The sequence below is a fragment of the Epithele typhae genome (assembly GCF_022376455.1).
Source record: "Epithele typhae strain CBS 203.58 chromosome Unknown BXZ73scaffold_145, whole genome shotgun sequence".
NCBI lineage: Eukaryota > Fungi > Basidiomycota > Agaricomycetes > Polyporales > Epitheliaceae > Epithele > Epithele typhae.
In genome coordinates, this window is record NW_025954336.1 from 1 (window position 1) to 20,685 (window position 20,685).

The 20,685-nt window shown below is 61.9% G+C and overlaps 5 protein-coding genes across 5 annotated transcripts; 1 reads left to right on the forward strand and 4 right to left on the reverse strand.

Moving 5' to 3' along the window:
• Positions 1-631: 631 nt before the first annotated feature.
• BXZ73DRAFT_57278 (uncharacterized protein) lies at positions 632-1,624 on the reverse strand (the record flags this gene model as incomplete). The annotated part of the gene is made up of 5 exons (XM_048021554.1): positions 632-866; positions 919-1,059; positions 1,120-1,298; positions 1,362-1,510; positions 1,567-1,624. Coding segments are annotated over 5 exons (762 nt in total), but the record flags the coding sequence as incomplete, so codon positions are not given.
• Positions 1,625-2,174: 550 nt separating this feature from the next.
• BXZ73DRAFT_19122 (uncharacterized protein) lies at positions 2,175-2,702 on the reverse strand (the record flags this gene model as incomplete). Its single annotated transcript, XM_048017576.1, has 2 exons — positions 2,175-2,581; positions 2,642-2,702. Coding segments are annotated over 2 exons (468 nt in total), but the record flags the coding sequence as incomplete, so codon positions are not given.
• A 7,300-nt stretch (positions 2,703-10,002) lies between these two features.
• BXZ73DRAFT_108167 (uncharacterized protein) lies at positions 10,003-11,682 on the forward strand (the record flags this gene model as incomplete). The annotated part of the gene is made up of 2 exons (XM_048017092.1): positions 10,003-10,284; positions 10,342-11,682. The coding sequence occupies 2 exons, from the start codon at positions 10,003-10,005 to the stop codon at positions 11,680-11,682; spliced, it is 1,623 nt and encodes a 540-aa protein (XP_047871309.1).
• Positions 11,683-11,690: 8 nt separating this feature from the next.
• BXZ73DRAFT_57282 (uncharacterized protein) lies at positions 11,691-12,683 on the reverse strand (the record flags this gene model as incomplete). The annotated part of the gene is made up of 5 exons (XM_048021555.1): positions 11,691-11,925; positions 11,978-12,118; positions 12,179-12,357; positions 12,421-12,569; positions 12,626-12,683. Coding segments are annotated over 5 exons (762 nt in total), but the record flags the coding sequence as incomplete, so codon positions are not given.
• A 550-nt stretch (positions 12,684-13,233) lies between these two features.
• On the reverse strand, positions 13,234-13,761 carry BXZ73DRAFT_22814 (uncharacterized protein; the record flags this gene model as incomplete). The annotated part of the gene is made up of 2 exons (XM_048017659.1): positions 13,234-13,640; positions 13,701-13,761. Coding segments are annotated over 2 exons (468 nt in total), but the record flags the coding sequence as incomplete, so codon positions are not given.
• Positions 13,762-20,685: the final 6,924 nt, after the last annotated feature.

Genomic DNA, 20,685 nt, shown 5'->3' on the forward strand with positions numbered 1-20,685 from the left:
CGCGCGCTCACCCTCGCGCTCGCCCCGGCCGCCCCGCTCGCCCCGCGCTCGCGCCGCTGTACGACCTCCGTGCGCTCGAGTCGCTCCGCGTGGACGCGCCGATCGCCTCTCGGGACGCGGACGCGGCGCTCGTGCTCGCGGACGCGGACGTCGGGCGCATGGCCCGCGCGTGCCCGCGCTCGTGCACCTCCGCCTCTGCGAGCAGCTCGCGCCCGCGTCCGAGCGCGCGCCGTCGGTGCTCGCGCTCGTCGGCTCGCGGAGCACTGCCGCGCGCTTGAGGCCGCGCTTGTCAACGTCGCGGACGTGTCCGAGGCGGAGATTGCGCTACTGGAGGAGCGTGCCGGGGGCGGGGGCAGCGGCAACTGGTGCAGTGGCGCTTGGCGGGGGCGCGGTGGGCGGAGAGGTTGAAGGTGGCGGACGCGGGGCGGCTGGCGCGCGCGGTGAGCGCACTGTTTCCGGCGCTGGAGGGCGACGGGGTGTTGTGCGCCTGGGAGCGGAGGGAGACACGGTACGAGAACCTGCCGACGTGGCGGGGCGCGACGCGGAACACGGCGGCGTATGCGTTTCTGCTGGAGCTGGACAGGATCCAGGCGGGGAGGAGGAGCGGCCGCGTGCGATCCTGACGACACCCCTATCCCCATCGTTTGTCCCGTCCCCCGACACTTTCAGCTATAGCCCACGAGCCGCTCGCACCAGGCTCCCCGGGTTCGCGTCGGTAGATGACCGTCCAGGTGTGCGTTGAATCCGCTCGTGGAAAACGCGGTGGTGGGCGCTGAGAGCCGCGGTCTGGAAGATAAGTGACGGGAGAAGTGGGGATGCACGATGCCGTGACAGCCACAAACTTGACGTTCGGGGCATTTGGAGAACTGGGCGATGACGAGTGAACAGTCGTCAGCGTACCCGTTCGAAGACGCTCACCATACTGTGTCAATGATGGACTTCGCAAAACGAGGCGATATTAGGCCTTGCACCCGTATGGCGGTGACGTCTCCGACTTCAGACCGTTCAGGTGGCGTGTACACCGCGATGTAGGGATCGCATCGGTCCACGGAGGACAACCTGTGATCGTGTTCAACATCTACACAAAGCACATATATGGATGAACGTTTGAACACTCACCTTTCCGACCCGATGCTAGCCAAACCGACCCATTCAAACAACGTCGACATCCGATCTTCGAAGGCCCCGTTGCTTTCGTCTTCTTCCGCTCCCAGTTGAGCGAAACCATGGTCTATCACGGGAAGATGTTTGCTGTGATGCTTCCGTACCACGGTCTTCACATCGCAACCAGCGCTCCCCTGTAGGGGTGACGCTCCCTCTGCTGCACAAAGGGCACAGTTCAGCGTCACGCCAAGAAGCACAGACGTCGACGTACCCTCCAGAAAATAATAAGCAATGTTCCACGGAGCTCGTCGTTGATCCCATTTCTCCAAAGCCGCCAGTTCTTTCGAACCGCAGAGAGTTACATCTCGTTTGGCAGAGTCCGCCTCGCGAAGAGAGAGTCGTATGACTGTTGCGCTGGAGTATGAGCATGGCGCTTGCTTGACAAGGAGAGGCGTGGCTCACGGTGGACGTCTTCGCAGTCCTTCCACGGCATACGCTTGCCGACGATGCCGAGGGTTTCAACTTGACGTTCGGGGCACTCGCGTGAATAGTCGTCGGCTCACCCAGTTGAAGACGCTCTTACCGGTGAGCGTCGTGGCAAGACAAGGAAAGTACCGCAGATAAAGCTGGGGATGGGGAGCATGATTGGTGCGCAGAGCGTCTTGCATGATTGGTGTGTAGAGCGTCTTACATGGTGAGCGTGTAGAGTGTCTTTCATGGTTGGTGTGCAGAGCGGGTGATTGGTGTGTAGAGCGTCCGGTTCGTCACTCGTGCACAGTGTCGCAATTACAGTCGATTCGTCTTGGGCGAACACCCCACGCATTATGTTTGCTCTAAAGTAACGCCATCGACATTTTCTAGTTCAACCCACTAAGCCGCAAGTCCAGCCGCCGACGCTTCGCAGCAACCGTCCACTGCGGACGTCGCCAAGTCCTCTCCATCGACCGTGCCGCCACTATCGGCGTCAGCTCCTCGTCCTCGTCCGACGTGAACTCGTCTATCGGATCGTCCGACAGCTCGTTCCCGTAGCTCTGCCATCGCTTCCGCTTCAAGTACACCGCCCACCGCACTTCAGCGTCCACCTCCGCCTCCATCTCGGGTGTCACCACTGCCTGCGACGGCCGTGGCTGCGGAAGGTACCCTGCCCCCGTCACCGGGCGGTAGTGCCTCTCTCCGACGTCGCTGCGCTGTGCACGGTTCCGGAAACCGCGGTTCAGACGGCCGGGAACCGCAGACATCGGGTTGGCCTCCGCTGCAGCCTTGTGTTCGTCCGTGGCCGGAACGAAGCGCATCTCGCCCTGTGTCCACGCGTGCGCGAGGCGTTCCAGGTTCTTCATGCCCCCCACGTTGCTCAGGTTGCAGAACGGGATGTCCGCCGGCCAACCCTCAAGGACCAGGTGGCATCGCTTGAAGACCTGCTTCAGGAAGTCGTCCACTGTGTACCGCATCGTGGCACCGGGCGTGTTCGACTTTGTCGCTGCCGTGCGGGGTCGCTTCAACACACAATCACAGCGCACATAAAGAGAACGGTGCTCACCCACGCTCTCGTTCATCTCCGCTCTCAGCCAGGCACGCACCTTGAACTGCCTTCTGGCATAGGTTACGATCCGGCCGGGACCGCTGGCCGTCTTGCTTTGAATGCCCGACATCGCAACGTGAGCCTGTCCGGGGTCAGTAAATGGAGCTCGTCGTATCTGGTGTACGTACCAGGAGGGAGCAGCAGCGAGTCGGGGTGGAAGCAGAGGCGGGAGCGAGAGAGGCCGTGTCTCGCTGAGTGCATTATCTGGTTCATTAACCATGTCACGCGTATACTGGCGCCATGCCGCACCCGATCCTATCAACGATCCGTCGCCGCTTGCTTGACGGAGCGCCGTATGCCAGACAAGTGAACATCTCGCGTGCAACCCGGTACCAACAGCTTGTGCACTTACTCTCGCCCACGGAGTTCCATGCACACTTGACAGGCTGATGCGCGGATCGGCGCCCACAGCCGCTCCGCAAAATATCTCCTGCACATGGTACCAGGCATTTGCCTGTACCAGGACCTTGTTAGAGAAAAAGAAACTCTGTGCTGAGCACTACACACACGCACCCGCTCGCTCGCTTCGGGATTGGTGGTAACGTCCGCCAGAACCCTCCGTCTCGGGGGCCGCGGCAGCGCACTCTGAAACACCGGTGACCATGGTGAGCACTGCGCCAGGGCTTACAGAAAGAACGCTTACTGGGGCCACAGCATCGGGTCTGTGGTGCACGCATACATGGATGCGATCTTGAAGCGGACTAGTCCGCGTCCTTTGGTTCATGCTGAGCACATCCGGACGACACGGTATGGAAGCGGTACCCTTGTACCGCCATGGCACATTGTTCGCACTGACAGTGGCCCCGGAGGGCCGGTAAACGGTGTCGTGATCCGCCCTTGGCAAGTGATCAGTAACTCCGTCCTTTGTCCACAGCAAAAACATATGACTTGCTCTATAATCGGGTGCGCACGGCGACCCACTGATGGAGCGACCTGCTTCCGTTGTGCGTGGTTGACGGCGTTCCCACACGCTCGCATGCCATGTTCAGATTACACGGTGGTACGTCCCTGCGGCACACGACCCGCACGGAGAGGAGCTCGTCAGCAAGCAATTATCGACCCGGTATGCGTCATGATCATGATGATGGGCCACTCACAGAACGACAACCCATCGTGCGTGGACAGCGAGCGTACCGAGCCGGCCGGGTGCTCCACGGCGGTGTTTGAGCAGGACGAGGCGGGCCCAGAGACCGAAGCTTCCCCGCGCTGTGGCGAATTAGATGAGTGCACTGTTCCGTCCTCCTTTCACTGTAACATGCGCCCACACGGCTAGCAGAGGCGCGGGACTCGGGGCCAACAATGTGCCATAGAGCGAAAACCACACCCGGTACGTCTGCGCGCGAGGGCTGTACCAGTGGCTCTACAGCATGCACATCGAAAATAGAACGCACACGACTGGAGCCGTGGCGTCGGGCCACCGGCGGATCGCGGCGGATGCGGCGGTCGCAGACACTCAGACGGCGCGGCCCTGCACGCACGCTGCCCCATTCATTTGCGGCGGGCGTGGTTCTGTAGGAATTTCGCAAAGCCCGGTACGTGAAGCCTGCGCTGCATCGACAACGAGAGGTTCTCCACTGCAAGAGAAGCCGTCCACGATAGTCAGCACCGAGCGAAAGAATCACTGCGACGACGTACGCGTTCTTGAGCGCAGCGCTGCAGACGAGAGCAGCAGCGAGACAAGGCACGCTCAGAATGAGCCGCTCGCATCGCTTCGCATGCGACTGGGAGGGGCACACTGCTGCATTCGATATGCGCAGTGCCGGTACACGACCCTGCACGGACCGGGACGGCGCATCAGCCAGCAATTAGTACCAGCCTGGTACGCGCGATGATGGGGAACTCACAGAGACAGCGACATTCTGACGCGGCGCCTCAGAGATGACGGCCGTCGCGTGTGTCCAGGTATTTCGTCCGCGACGATGTGGCAGAATGCCATGGACCTATGCATCGGAAAACCTGCCCTGGGCCGTGCGAGTCGTTCGTCGCCATCGGAGCAGTGCTCAGCGAGCACACTGCGCTCGATATTGTGACAATACGCGTCCGTACTCGTGATACGGACGGCATCTTCTCCGGGGAACCCTTGGAGTGCCAGACACAGCGGCGCTGAGGCGACAGCGAGAACATCGTGGTGGGTCCCTCTAGTGCACACTTGAACGACATTGGACAAGCCTGACGGGCACGAGAGGTCGCCGGGCGCCGAGGCCGCAGCTGTGGACACAGTGTCAGTGCAGCCAAACGGGAGAGGTAATTTAATCTCACTGTTAGGCGCAACGTAACCGCGCTCCGATCTTGTTTGAACGCTGCATGGATCGAGCACCGGCGTACCGGGAAAGTGGCAAAGGGCGGGCCTAGGCAAAAAACGGACGTCGGCACCGGACGGCGGCGCCAGCTTATGCTTGTACACATCCGCATCCACCTTCCATTTGCGGTTATCTGCCGAGAGCCGGCAGATGAGGCATGGGGTGAAACGCAAACCAGGCAAGCAGGATGAAGCCGACGCCGGCCGAGGGCGCAGTAGCCGGACTCCGTGTGGAAGATGTGTTTGAACTCGTAGAGAGTCATCGTGTGGTTCATTCTGCTGTCAGGCGCGGGTGCAAGAGGTTGGGAAGCACGGAGAGGAAGCACAGTGAGGGCGGAGGACGTACCGAGATTGAACCCCGGTACCGTATCCTTGGACATGTTGAACCAGTCCGGGGTCCGTACTGGGTTTCCGCTACGCGGTGCTTAGTCCGGACTCGGTCAAACGTGTTACCCCTCCGATCCTGATGTCCGCGACTATCACCGCACGCCGTGCTCGACGGTGGTGGACTGTGCCGCGTTCGATGAGAAGAAGCGGGTATTGAATGCATGGCGGGGCACCGCAGCTTGTCGGAGCGTGAGGCTTCTATTACTTGAAGCCCATAGTGCAGGTCGCTTCAAGAACCTCTGTGAGAGCGATGATACGCTGGCTCGGAGGTCTGAGGACCAGTGGATAGCACTCGCGCAGTGCGCGTGTACCCCAGCGAGGGGGCGCAACGTGGGTGCTGGTTTCAGGAAAGTTAGTGCGGAAAAGCGGTCAAACGGAACGAAATCACACATGAAAATCGAAAACGAGAGCTCGACATGGCGTTGCGAAAGCCACCATTGTTGGACACACGTTCGACGGTGTTGGTGGACTCAATGTCCGCGCGGCGACATCGCACGCAGCCAGCCGTCGAGGCGGGACTCCACTGTTGTATCCCCGCTGGCTGCACTGCACGCACGGCGTGAAGGGCGAGCAAGGTTAGATGAACGCCGATGATGGAGGCGACTGTAGGCGCACCACGAAACGTCCCAATTCCCAGTTACGTGTTGTCGCAGGGCACCGGTATCCCGGGTCGCGTCAGGATCTTGATGTGACAAAACCGCACGTTCTGCGGCAGAGGGCCTGATGATCGCCGCGGAGGTGTTCAGTTTGAGCGCGTTTGTGCAATGGAGAAGCGGGCCGCGGCCGCCGAGACTGCGGCCTCCAAGCCGTCTCCCGGAGAGTGTTAGGGGTGGAGGACAGCTGGCTGGGATCGTGAACGGCCCGCGGACACTGGGTCGTAGCCGGAATATGGGTCAGCACGGATTCTGGTCGATGCAGGGTCGGACTCTGCGTACCGACCCACGCTGGCGAGCCCCAAGGCGGGGATGACACGGCCAGCGGGGCTGGCTCACGGACGAGGAGAGACCGACCAGCAGAGCAACTGGTCTTGCTGCATGTGCGCATACAGTCAGTTGGATCTCTGGTACCATGCTGGCGTCGCGCGTGTGTGGGAGCTGCTCGCGAGTATTCGGTTCGTCTACAGAGGACTTCCCCGCCAAGCTGTGAGTATAATTGAATGACGGTGCAGAGTGCCACAGGGACGTACCATCGTGCGATTTGAACGCATGCGAGCGTGCGGGAACGCCGCCGACCGTGTAAGCGGGTCAGTCCGTCTGCGGACCGCCTTGCGCACACAACCTGCACGGACCCGGCCGGACCTCATCAGCAAGCAATTATCGGGTCGGTATGTGTCATGATGAGACACTCACGGAGACGGCGGCAACGAGATATCATTGCCGTGCGCAAACAGACGCACCGAGCCAGGGGTGTCCCGCGGTGGCGTTCGGACTGGACGAGGTGGCCTTGGGCACCGTGACGCAAGAGTGAATTGCGGGCGTCGGGGTGTGTTAGACGAGTGCACCGTCGAATGGTTTGTGGAACGGTCGGTTAGGCTGGTGCGCCCGCACGTCTGGCAGAGGAACACATAGTGTGTCACTCGGAGCCTGAGACACACCATAGAGCGAACGTAGACCCGGTACGTCTGCGCTCAAGGGCTATACGTGTGGCTCCGCGGCGTGCACGTCGAGAGCCGAACGCACACGACCGGAGCCGTGACGTCGGCCCACTAGGTCGTGGCGCTGCGCTGTGAAGCGGTGGCCAATCCAGTCGCCGACACTCGGACGGCGCAGCCCCGCACACGCGCTGCCCTGTACGTTTGCGGCGAGATTGGTTCCACAAGGGTATTGCGTCCGGTACGCAAGGTCTGTGCTGCATGGGCAGCGAGAGCTTTCCAGTGCAAGAAGCGGCGGTTCTTGCTGAGTGAAATCACGACAACGGGCCCGTTCTTGAGCGCGGCGCTGCAGACGAGGGACGGCAGCGAGACAAAGCGCACCCAGAATAAGCCGTCTGCGTCACTCACACAAGCGGGACGGGTACGCGACTGCATTCAAAATACGCGGCGCTGGTACAGGAGCGCGTTCTCCGTCCTCCCGGTACACGACCCTGCACGGACCGAGGTGCATCAGAAAGCAATTACTGGAATGATGACGGGGCACTCACAGAGACGGCGACGAATGGACGCCAGCCATCGCGTGCTGTCAGGGTGTCATCCACAACGACGTGGTGGCAGGCCCCGGTCCGCACGACCAGTCATTTGGTCATTGCAACAGTGCTCGGTGAGTGCATTATCACGACTACACGCGTCCGTGCTCACAATACGGACACCATCTTCTCCCGGGAGCCCTTGGATTGCCAGACACACGGCGGCGGCGGCAGTGGCGATAGCGTCGTGGTCGACACCGCTAGTGCACGCGTGAGATCTGCTGGGCGAGCAAGGTTAGATGGAGAAGACTGTAGGCGCACCACAAGACGTCCCCAGTTACGTGTCATCGCAGGGCACCTGTAGCTCGGAGGGTCGCATCGGGATCTCGATGTGACGAGATGGTATGTTCCGTCGGCGGAGGACGGGATGTCGGCACGGAGGTGTTGAGGCGGATTCGCGCCGCGCAGAAGCAGGCCGTTCAGTGACAGGACGGATCGACCGTGCTGCCACGCACAGATGAAACGTGTGGCATGAATTCTAGTGGATCTAAGGTCGGACGCGTACCTACTCAGGCTCGCGCGCAAGGTCGGGACGACGTGGCGAATGGGGATCTCTCGAGGACGCGGAGCGGCGGACCAGCAGAGCAACTGGTCTTTCTTCCGGACGAGATGCGCGCGCATACACCCTGCTCAATGGATGCTGACGAACGCATGGCGTCCAACGAGCGTTGCAGGTCGGTGTGTTGGCATCACGGGTGCTCAAATGGCGTGTATGGGAGCTGTATTAGCGAGGCAGGAGGAATGTAGGTGTACCGTGTGTCGAGTGCCGGGTGCTGTGCTCACCTGCAAGCGGTTGGAAACGGGGACGAGAGACGGTGGGAGCGATCGGCGCACCGGGCGTTGCTGGACGGCATGTGGAGGTGGTTTGGTACGCAGCGGGCAGCGGGTGCAGGGCGAATCGGAACAGAGGCCGATGCAGGGTCGTAGAGAAATGCGACAAAGCGCCAACGATAGCCGGATGACGGGCGACCGGACGTGAACGCGCTGACAGCAGGGTGAGGCAGCATATAAGAACCGGGTCCGGGAAGGGAGAAAAGACGTGGTGTTGAGGACGGCGGGGGATGAGATGAGCGGATGGAACACGCGTACGCTTCTGCAGACAGAGGGTTGGCTGTATGCACCCCGTCGAGGACTGCGTTGGAGCGCGCATCCGAGCGAGCCAGTGGGCCAGCAACATCGTGTCGTAAGTCGAGAGCGAGGACGTCCACGACGTCGGCATCTCCAACTGCCTTTGTGCGGGAGCCGCGTTGTGTTGGGCGAGCTTGGTTAGATGAATGGTGACGGCGGAGGCAACTGTAGGCGCACCACGAGACGTCCTGGTTACCAGTTACGTGTCGTCGCGGTGGACCGGTAGCTCGGAGGGACTCGTAGGGATCTTGAATTCACAGATGCGCTCGACGGACGGAGGGCGCCGGCTGGGATTGGCCCACGGACGCGAAGCTAGAGAGCAGGAACATGGCCGCAAGTATAGGTTAGCACACATTCTGATAGACGCATGTTCGGATGCGTACCGACCCGGGTTGGTGGGCAATGTGGGGACGAGGAGAGGCTGACCAGCAGCGCAACTGGTCTTGATGTATGCGCGCATGCGGTCAGCTGTTGACGTGTGGGAGCTGCTGGGGCGCTAGGCCGGGCGAATGGATTGCTCGCGGACGATGCCGGCTAGCAGAGGCACTGGATTCGCTGTATGCACGCATACAGTGACCTAACAGTGAATGCCTGGTACGGTACCAGCGGCTGGGACAGCGGGAGTAAAGGCGAGGGATGAGATGGGGACGAGCGAGGGCTCGAGCGACCGGCACACTGGGCGTGGAGGGAGACGAGGCGCCAAGGGCGAGCGGAGGACGTGAACGCGATACGGGCGGGTGAGGCAGCATACAAAAGCCGGGCGCTGAGGTGGTGAGGCCTGACGCGGCGGCGTCGAATGCAGCTGGAGACGAGGTGAGCGGATGGAGCACGCGGAGAAGAAAGACGAGAAACGGACGCGGCTGGAGGGTGGCTGTATGCACCCAACTGCGTTCGAGCGCGTGTCCAAGGCCGTGACGGCCGTCGAAACCGAGCGAGCGAGCGAGCCTGTGGGCCAAAAATAGCGCGAGAGAGGGAGCAGACGAGGGAGCGGACGACACAAGCTGGCTTCTGCGCGCGGGAGCTGTCTGGGTGCCCAGGCACGCCTGCTGCGTCATCGAGCACCCCCGGCGCCTCCTCCGATGCGCAAAGCAGGGAGATCCGAGTCCGCTCCGGGATCGGCACCGAGTCACGACCACGCACATCACGCGCTCGCGCTCGCCACGACGCTCACGATGCCCACAGCGCTCGCGATGTACTCGTTGCTGGCAACCGTGGTGACCTTGAAAGCCACGGAAGATGGTATGCTCTTCGACGCCCATCTCTCCCGGGCTCAACACAGCGCCGCCCTCCCTGGCTGTGATCTCCTGTGCCAAGTCCACACTCCATGTCCCCCGCGTCCCACCAGGTTCTACTGGTCGACGAGATCCTGCGGATCATCATCGACGCGCTCGTAACCTACGACTGGGCACGACCGACACGGGATGGTTATGATCGCGCGAGCCGCCAGCGTGCGCTGTTCAACCTCGCGCTCACATGTCGCGCACTCTCCGAGCCAGCAAGTGATGCGCTTTGGGAAGCGTTCTTCGACGGCAACGTCTGGACGCTCATCCGCATAGGCGGCTTCCGTCGTCTTCCCCCAGGACCCAACTGGCCCGTTACCTTACCTGTACGTGCGTCCGTCGTATGTCGTCCATCGTCTCATTCATCGCTCGCTGTTATCCAGAACAGTGGTCCACTGATCGCTGACGACTGGCCAGCGTTCCGCCGCTGTGCTGCGCGCGTACATCAAATCGGGTACTGGTCGGGGAAGGGGTCCAACAAGGACCTGGAAATCCGTCCTTCCGTATGGGAGATGCTCGCCGACAAGCTCGGCGGTGAGACTCTCTTTCCCCGCCTCAAGACCCTCTCGTGGCGGGCGACCTATCGAGAGGCCGAAGTCTACCGGAGATCGCGGGTGCTGCGTGTTCTGGTGTCCCCCTCTGTCACCACCCTTTGCTCAGCGCAGGCCAATTGGTGGCCAAAACTTCGGAGAGACCTGAGCATCATCGCAGAGCGCTGCCCACACCTCCAGGCCATCGACGTCCGACACATGAGCTCTCTCGACGCCGTCTCCCTCGCCGCCTGCCGCGCCCTCCGCCGGATCGAAGTCGCCACGCTCACCGACAGCGCCCTCTCGTGCCTCGCGCACCTCGCGCACCTCGACGCCCTCCTCTGCCGCCACCTCAAGCCGTTCGAGCACCCCGAGCCCCCGCCGCTCTGGCCGTCCCGCGCCTTCCCCCGCCTCCGCGCCTTCTCGCTGCTCGTCTGCCCGCCGCCCGCAGACCTCGCTCCCCTCTGGGCCGCGCTCGCCGCCGCCCCGTGCGCCGCCGCGACGCTCCCCACGCCGGCGCCGCTCCCCGCGCTCTGCGCCCCGCACGCCCGCTTCGGCGCGTCCCTCCGCGCGCTCACCCTCGCGCTCGCCCCGGCCGCCCCGCTCGCCCCCGCGCTCGCGCCGCTGTACGACCTCCGTGCGCTCGAGTCGCTCCGCGTGGACGCGCCGATCGCCTCTCGGGACGCGGACGCGGCGCTCGTGCTCGCGGACGCGGACGTCGGGCGCATGGCCCGCGCGTGGCCCGCGCTCGTGCACCTCCGCCTCTGCGAGCAGCTCGCGCCCGCGTCCGAGCGCGCGCCGTCGGTGCTCGCGCTCGTCGGCCTCGCGGAGCACTGCCGCGCGCTTGAGGCCGCGCTTGTCAACGTCGCGGACGTGTCCGAGGCGGAGATTGCGCTACTGGAGGAGCGTGCCGGGGGCGGGGGGCAGCGGCAACTGGTGCAGTGGCGCTTGGCGGGGGCGCGGTGGGCGGAGAGGTTGAAGGTGGCGGACGCGGGGCGGCTGGCGCGCGCGGTGAGCGCACTGTTTCCGGCGCTGGAGGGCGACGGGGTGTTGTGCGCCTGGGAGCGGAGGGAGACACGGTACGAGAACCTGCCGACGTGGCGGGGCGCGACGCGGAACACGGCGGCGTATGCGTTTCTGCTGGAGCTGGACAGGATCCAGGCGGGGAGGAGGAGCGGCCGCGTGCGATCCTGACGACACCCCTATCCCCATCGTTTGTCCCGTCCCCCGACACTTTCAGCTATAGCCCACGAGCCGCTCGCACCAGGCTCCCCGGGTTCGCGTCGGTAGATGACCGTCCAGGTGTGCGTTGAATCCGCTCGTGGAAAACGCGGTGGTGGGCGCTGAGAGCCGCGGTCTGGAAGATAAGTGACGGGAGAAGTGGGGATGCACGATGCCGTGACAGCCACAAACTTGACGTTCGGGGCATTTGGAGAACTGGGCGATGACGAGTGAACAGTCGTCAGCGTACCCGTTCGAAGACGCTCACCATACTGTGTCAATGATGGACTTCGCAAAACGAGGCGATATTAGGCCTTGCACCCGTATGGCGGTGACGTCTCCGACTTCAGACCGTTCAGGTGGCGTGTACACCGCGATGTAGGGATCGCATCGGTCCACGGAGGACAACCTGTGATCGTGTTCAACATCTACACAAAGCACATATATGGATGAACGTTTGAACACTCACCTTTCCGACCCGATGCTAGCCAAACCGACCCATTCAAACAACGTCGACATCCGATCTTCGAAGGCCCCGTTGCTTTCGTCTTCTTCCGCTCCCAGTTGAGCGAAACCATGGTCTATCACGGGAAGATGTTTGCTGTGATGCTTCCGTACCACGGTCTTCACATCGCAACCAGCGCTCCCCTGTAGGGGTGACGCTCCCTCTGCTGCACAAAGGGCACAGTTCAGCGTCACGCCAAGAAGCACAGACGTCGACGTACCCTCCAGAAAATAATAAGCAATGTTCCACGGAGCTCGTCGTTGATCCCATTTCTCCAAAGCCGCCAGTTCTTTCGAACCGCAGAGAGTTACATCTCGTTTGGCAGAGTCCGCCTCGCGAAGAGAGAGTCGTATGACTGTTGCGCTGGAGTATGAGCATGGCGCTTGCTTGACAAGGAGAGGCGTGGCTCACGGTGGACGTCTTCGCAGTCCTTCCACGGCATACGCTTGCCGACGATGCCGAGGGTTTCAACTTGACGTTCGGGGCACTCGCGTGAATAGTCGTCGGCTCACCCAGTTGAAGACGCTCTTACCGGTGAGCGTCGTGGCAAGACAAGGAAAGTACCGCAGATAAAGCTGGGGATGGGGAGCATGATTGGTGCGCAGAGCGTCTTGCATGATTGGTGTGTAGAGCGTCTTACATGGTGAGCGTGTAGAGTGTCTTTCATGGTTGGTGTGCAGAGCGGGTGATTGGTGTGTAGAGCGTCCGGTTCGTCACTCGTGCACAGTGTCGCAATTACAGTCGATTCGTCTTGGGCGAACACCCCACGCATTATGTTTGCTCTAAAGTAACGCCATCGACATTTTCTAGTTCAACCCACTAAGCCGCAAGTCCAGCCGCCGACGCTTCGCAGCAACCGTCCACTGCGGACGTCGCCAAGTCCTCTCCATCGACCGTGCCGCCACTATCGGCGTCAGCTCCTCGTCCTCGTCCGACGTGAACTCGTCTATCGGATCGTCCGACAGCTCGTTCCCGTAGCTCTGCCATCGCTTCCGCTTCAAGTACACCGCCCACCGCACTTCAGCGTCCACCTCCGCCTCCATCTCGGGTGTCACCACTGCCTGCGACGGCCGTGGCTGCGGAAGGTACCCTGCCCCCGTCACCGGGCGGTAGTGCCTCTCTCCGACGTCGCTGCGCTGTGCACGGTTCCGGAAACCGCGGTTCAGACGGCCGGGAACCGCAGACATCGGGTTGGCCTCCGCTGCAGCCTTGTGTTCGTCCGTGGCCGGAACGAAGCGCATCTCGCCCTGTGTCCACGCGTGCGCGAGGCGTTCCAGGTTCTTCATGCCCCCCACGTTGCTCAGGTTGCAGAACGGGATGTCCGCCGGCCAACCCTCAAGGACCAGGTGGCATCGCTTGAAGACCTGCTTCAGGAAGTCGTCCACTGTGTACCGCATCGTGGCACCGGGCGTGTTCGACTTTGTCGCTGCCGTGCGGGGTCGCTTCAACACACAATCACAGCGCACATAAAGAGAACGGTGCTCACCCACGCTCTCGTTCATCTCCGCTCTCAGCCAGGCACGCACCTTGAACTGCCTTCTGGCATAGGTTACGATCCGGCCGGGACCGCTGGCCGTCTTGCTTTGAATGCCCGACATCGCAACGTGAGCCTGTCCGGGGTCAGTAAATGGAGCTCGTCGTATCTGGTGTACGTACCAGGAGGGAGCAGCAGCGAGTCGGGGTGGAAGCAGAGGCGGGAGCGAGAGAGGCCGTGTCTCGCTGAGTGCATTATCTGGTTCATTAACCATGTCACGCGTATACTGGCGCCATGCCGCACCCGATCCTATCAACGATCCGTCGCCGCTTGCTTGACGGAGCGCCGTATGCCAGACAAGTGAACATCTCGCGTGCAACCCGGTACCAACAGCTTGTGCACTTACTCTCGCCCACGGAGTTCCATGCACACTTGACAGGCTGATGCGCGGATCGGCGCCCACAGCCGCTCCGCAAAATATCTCCTGCACATGGTACCAGGCATTTGCCTGTACCAGGACCTTGTTAGAGAAAAAGAAACTCTGTGCTGAGCACTACACACACGCACCCGCTCGCTCGCTTCGGGATTGGTGGTAACGTCCGCCAGAACCCTCCGTCTCGGGGGCCGCGGCAGCGCACTCTGAAACACCGGTGACCATGGTGAGCACTGCGCCAGGGCTTACAGAAAGAACGCTTACTGGGGCCACAGCATCGGGTCTGTGGTGCACGCATACATGGATGCGATCTTGAAGCGGACTAGTCCGCGTCCTTTGGTTCATGCTGAGCACATCCGGACGACACGGTATGGAAGCGGTACCCTTGTACCGCCATGGCACATTGTTCGCACTGACAGTGGCCCCGGAGGGCCGGTAAACGGTGTCGTGATCCGCCCTTGGCAAGTGATCAGTAACTCCGTCCTTTGTCCACAGCAAAAACATATGACTTGCTCTATAATCGGGTGCGCACGGCGACCCACTGATGGAGCGACCTGCTTCCGTTGTGCGTGGTTGACGGCGTTCCCACACGCTCGCATGCCATGTTCAGATTACACGGTGGTACGTCCCTGCGGCACACGACCCGCACGGAGAGGAGCTCGTCAGCAAGCAATTATCGACCCGGTATGCGTCATGATCATGATGATGGGCCACTCACAGAACGACAACCCATCGTGCGTGGACAGCGAGCGTACCGAGCCGGCCGGGTGCTCCACGGCGGTGTTTGAGCAGGACGAGGCGGGCCCAGAGACCGAAGCTTCCCCGCGCTGTGGCGAATTAGATGAGTGCACTGTTCCGTCCTCCTTTCACTGTAACATGCGCCCACACGGCTAGCAGAGGCGCGGGACTCGGGGCCAACAATGTGCCATAGAGCGAAAACCACACCCGGTACGTCTGCGCGCGAGGGCTGTACCAGTGGCTCTACAGCATGCACATCGAAAATAGAACGCACACGACTGGAGCCGTGGCGTCGGGCCACCGGCGGATCGCGGCGGATGCGGCGGTCGCAGACACTCAGACGGCGCGGCCCTGCACGCACGCTGCCCCATTCATTTGCGGCGGGCGTGGTTCTGTAGGAATTTCGCAAAGCCCGGTACGTGAAGCCTGCGCTGCATCGACAACGAGAGGTTCTCCACTGCAAGAGAAGCCGTCCACGATAGTCAGCACCGAGCGAAAGAATCACTGCGACGACGTACGCGTTCTTGAGCGCAGCGCTGCAGACGAGAGCAGCAGCGAGACAAGGCACGCTCAGAATGAGCCGCTCGCATCGCTTCGCATGCGACTGGGAGGGGCACACTGCTGCATTCGATATGCGCAGTGCCGGTACACGACCCTGCACGGACCGGGACGGCGCATCAGCCAGCAATTAGTACCAGCCTGGTACGCGCGATGATGGGGAACTCACAGAGACAGCGACATTCTGACGCGGCGCCTCAGAGATGACGGCCGTCGCGTGTGTCCAGGTATTTCGTCCGCGACGATGTGGCAGAATGCCATGGACCTATGCATCGGAAAACCTGCCCTGGGCCGTGCGAGTCGTTCGTCGCCATCGGAGCAGTGCTCAGCGAGCACACTGCGCTCGATATTGTGACAATACGCGTCCGTACTCGTGATACGGACGGCATCTTCTCCGGGGAACCCTTGGAGTGCCAGACACAGCGGCGCTGAGGCGACAGCGAGAACATCGTGGTGGGTCCCTCTAGTGCACACTTGAACGACATTGGACAAGCCTGACGGGCACGAGAGGTCGCCGGGCGCCGAGGCCGCAGCTGTGGACACAGTGTCAGTGCAGCCAAACGGGAGAGGTAATTTAATCTCACTGTTAGGCGCAACGTAACCGCGCTCCGATCTTGTTTGAACGCTGCATGGATCGAGCACCGGCGTACCGGGAAAGTGGCAAAGGGCGGGCCTAGGCAAAAAACGGACGTCGGCACCGGACGGCGGCGCCAGCTTATGCTTGTACACATCCGCATCCACCTTCCATTTGCGGTTATCTGCCGAGAGCCGGCAGATGAGGCATGGGGTGAAACGCAAACCAGGCAAGCAGGATGAAGCCGACGCCGGCCGAGGGCGCAGTAGCCGGACTCCGTGTGGAAGATGTGTTTGAACTCGTAGAGAGTCATCGTGTGGTTCATTCTGCTGTCAGGCGCGGGTGCAAGAGGTTGGGAAGCACGGAGAGGAAGCACAGTGAGGGCGGAGGACGTACCGAGATTGAACCCCGGTACCGTATCCTTGGACATGTTGAACCAGTCCGGGGTCCGTACTGGGTTTCCGCTACGCGGTGCTTAGTCCGGACTCGGTCAAACGTGTTACCCCTCCGATCCTGATGTCCGCGACTATCACCGCACGCCGTGCTCGACGGTGGTGGACTGTGCCGCGTTCGATGAGAAGAAGCGGGTATTGAATGCATGGCGGGGCACCGCAGCTTGTCGGAGCGTGAGGCTTCTATTACTTGAAGCCCATAGTGCAGGTCGCTTCAAGAACCTCTGTGAGAGCGATGATACGCTGGCTCGGAGGTCTGAGGACCAGTGGATAGCACTCGCGCAGTGCGCGTGTACCCCAGCGAGGGGGCGCAACGTGGGTGCTGGTTTCAGGAAAGTTAGTGCGGAAAAGCGGTCAAACGGAACGAAATCACACATGAAAATCGAAAACGAGAGCTCGACATGGCGTTGCGAAAGCCACCATTGTTGGACACACGTTCGACGGTGTTGGTGGACTCAATGTCCGCGCGGCGACATCGCACGCAGCCAGCCGTCGAGGCGGGACTCCACTGTTGTATCCCCGCTGGCTGCACTGCACGCACGGCGTGAAGGGCGAGCAAGGTTAGATGAACGCCGATGATGGAGGCGACTGTAGGCGCACCACGAAACGTCCCAATTCCCAGTTACGTGTTGTCGCAGGGCACCGGTATCCCGGGTCGCGTCAGGATCTTGATGTGACAAAACCGCACGTTCTGCGGCAGAGGGCCTGATGATCGCCGCGGAGGTGTTCAGTTTGAGCGCGTTTGTGCAATGGAGAAGCGGGCCGCGGCCGCCGAGACTGCGGCCTCCAAGCCGTCTCCCGGAGAGTGTTAGGGGTGGAGGACAGCTGGCTGGGATCGTGAACGGCCCGCGGACACTGGGTCGTAGCCGGAATATGGGTCAGCACGGATTCTGGTCGATGCAGGGTCGGACTCTGCGTACCGACCCACGCTGGCGAGCCCCAAGGCGGGGATGACACGGCCAGCGGGGCTGGCTCACGGACGAGGAGAGACCGACCAGCAGAGCAACTGGTCTTGCTGCATGTGCGCATACAGTCAGTTGGATCTCTGGTACCATGCTGGCGTCGCGCGTGTGTGGGAGCTGCTCGCGAGTATTCGGTTCGTCTACAGAGGACTTCCCCGCCAAGCTGTGAGTATAATTGAATGACGGTGCAGAGTGCCACAGGGACGTACCATCGTGCGATTTGAACGCATGCGAGCGTGCGGGAACGCCGCCGACCGTGTAAGCGGGTCAGTCCGTCTGCGGACCGCCTTGCGCACACAACCTGCACGGACCCGGCCGGACCTCATCAGCAAGCAATTATCGGGTCGGTATGTGTCATGATGAGACACTCACGGAGACGGCGGCAACGAGATATCATTGCCGTGCGCAAACAGACGCACCGAGCCAGGGGTGTCCCGCGGTGGCGTTCGGACTGGACGAGGTGGCCTTGGGCACCGTGACGCAAGAGTGAATTGCGGGCGTCGGGGTGTGTTAGACGAGTGCACCGTCGAATGGTTTGTGGAACGGTCGGTTAGGCTGGTGCGCCCGCACGTCTGGCAGAGGAACACATAGTGTGTCACTCGGAGCCTGAGACACACCATAGAGCGAACGTAGACCCGGTACGTCTGCGCTCAAGGGCTATACGTGTGGCTCCGCGGCGTGCACGTCGAGAGCCGAACGCACACGACCGGAGCCGTGACGTCGGCCCACTAGGTCGTGGCGCTGCGCTGTGAAGCGGTGGCCAATCCAGTCGCCGACACTCGGACGGCGCAGCCCCGCACACGCGCTGCCCTGTACGTTTGCGGCGAGATTGGTTCCACAAGGGTATTGCGTCCGGTACGCAAGGTCTGTGCTGCATGGGCAGCGAGAGCTTTCCAGTGCAAGAAGCGGCGGTTCTTGCTGAGTGAAATCACGACAACGGGCCCGTTCTTGAGCGCGGCGCTGCAGACGAGGGACGGCAGCGAGACAAAGCGCACCCAGAATAAGCCGTCTGCGTCACTCACACAAGCGGGACGGGTACGCGACTGCATTCAAAATACGCGGCGCTGGTACAGGAGCGCGTTCTCCGTCCTCCCGGTACACGACCCTGCACGGACCGAGGTGCATCAGAAAGCAATTACTGGAATGATGACGGGGCACTCACAGAGACGGCGACGAATGGACGCCAGCCATCGCGTGCTGTCAGGGTGTCATCCACAACGACGTGGTGGCAGGCCCCGGTCCGCACGACCAGTCATTTGGTCATTGCAACAGTGCTCGGTGAGTGCATTATCACGACTACACGCGTCCGTGCTCACAATACGGACACCATCTTCTCCCGGGAGCCCTTGGATTGCCAGACACACGGCGGCGGCGGCAGTGGCGATAGCGTCGTGGTCGACACCGCTAGTGCACGCGTGAGATCTGCTGGGCGAGCAAGGTTAGATGGAGAAGACTGTAGGCGCACCACAAGACGTCCCCAGTTACGTGTCATCGCAGGGCACCTGTAGCTCGGAGGGTCGCATCGGGATCTCGATGTGACGAGATGGTATGTTCCGTCGGCGGAGGACGGGATGTCGGCACGGAGGTGTTGAGGCGGATTCGCGCCGCGCAGAAGCAGGCCGTTCAGTGACAGGACGGATCGACCGTGCTGCCACGCACAGATGAAACGTGTGGCATGAATTCTAGTGGATCTAAGGTCGGACGCGTACCTACTCAGGCTCGCGCGCAAGGTCGGGACGACGTGGCGAATGGGGATCTCTCGAGGACGCGGAGCGGCGGACCAGCAGAGCAACTGGTCTTTCTTCCGGACGAGATGCGCGCGCATACACCCTGCTCAATGGATGCTGACGAACGCATGGCGTCCAACGAGCGTTGCAGGTCGGTGTGTTGGCATCACGGGTGCTCAAATGGCGTGTATGGGAGCTGTATTAGCGAGGCAGGAGGAATGTAGGTGTACCGTGTGTCGAGTGCCGGGTGCTGTGCTCACCTGCAAGCGGTTGGAAACGGGGACGAGAGACGGTGGGAGCGATCGGCGCACCGGGCGTTGCTGGACGGCATGTGGAGGTGGTTTGGTACGCAGCGGGCAGCGGGTGCAGGGCGAATCGGAACAGAGGCCGATGCAGGGTCGTAGAGAAATGCGACAAAGCGCCAACGATAGCCGGATGACGGGCGACCGGACGTGAACGCGCTGACAGCAGGGTGAGGCAGCATATAAGAACCGGGTCCGGGAAGGGAGAAAAGACGTGGTGTTGAGGACGGCGGGGGATGAGATGAGCGGATGGAACACGCGTACGCTTCTGCAGACAGAGGGTTGGCTGTATGCACCCCGTCGAGGACTGCGTTGGAGCGCGCATCCGAGCGAGCCAGTGGGCCAGCAACATCGTGTCGTAAGTCGAGAGCGAGGACGTCCACGACGTCGGCATCTCCAACTGCCTTTGTGCGGGAGCCGCGTTGTGTTGGGCGAGCTTGGTTAGATGAATGGTGACGGCGGAGGCAACTGTAGGCGCACCACGAGACGTCCTGGTTACCAGTTACGTGTCGTCGCGGTGGACCGGTAGCTCGGAGGGACTCGTAGGGATCTTGAATTCACAGATGCGCTCGACGGACGGAGGGCGCCGGCTGGGATTGGCCCACGGACGCGAAGCTAGAGAGCAGGAACATGGCCGCAAGTATAGGTTAGCACACATTCTGATAGACGCATGTTCGGATGCGTACCGACCCGGGTTGGTGGGCAATGTGGGGACGAGGAGAGGCTGACCAGCAGCGCAACTGGTCTTGATGTATGCGCGCATGCGGTCAGCTGTTGACGTGTGGGAGCTGCTGGGGCGCTAGGCCGGGCGAATGGATTGCTCGCGGACGATGCCGGCTAGCAGAGGCACTGGATTCGCTGTATGCACGCATACAGTGACCTAACAGTGAATGCCTGGTACGGTACCAGCGGCTGGGACAGCGGGAGTAAAGGCGAGGGATGAGATGGGGACGAGCGAGGGCTCGAGCGACCGGCACACTGGGCGTGGAGGGAGACGAGGCGCCAAGGGCGAGCGGAGGACGTGAACGCGATACGGGCGGGTGAGGCAGCATACAAAAGCCGGGCGCTGAGGTGGTGAGGCCTGACGCGGCGGCGTCGAATGCAGCTGGAGACGAGGTGAGCGGATGGAGCACGCGGAGAAGAAAGACGAGAAACGGACGCGGCTGGAGGGTGGCTGTATGCACCCAACTGCGTTCGAGCGCGTGTCCAAGGCCGTGACGGCCGTCGAAACCGAGCGAGCGAGCGAGCCTG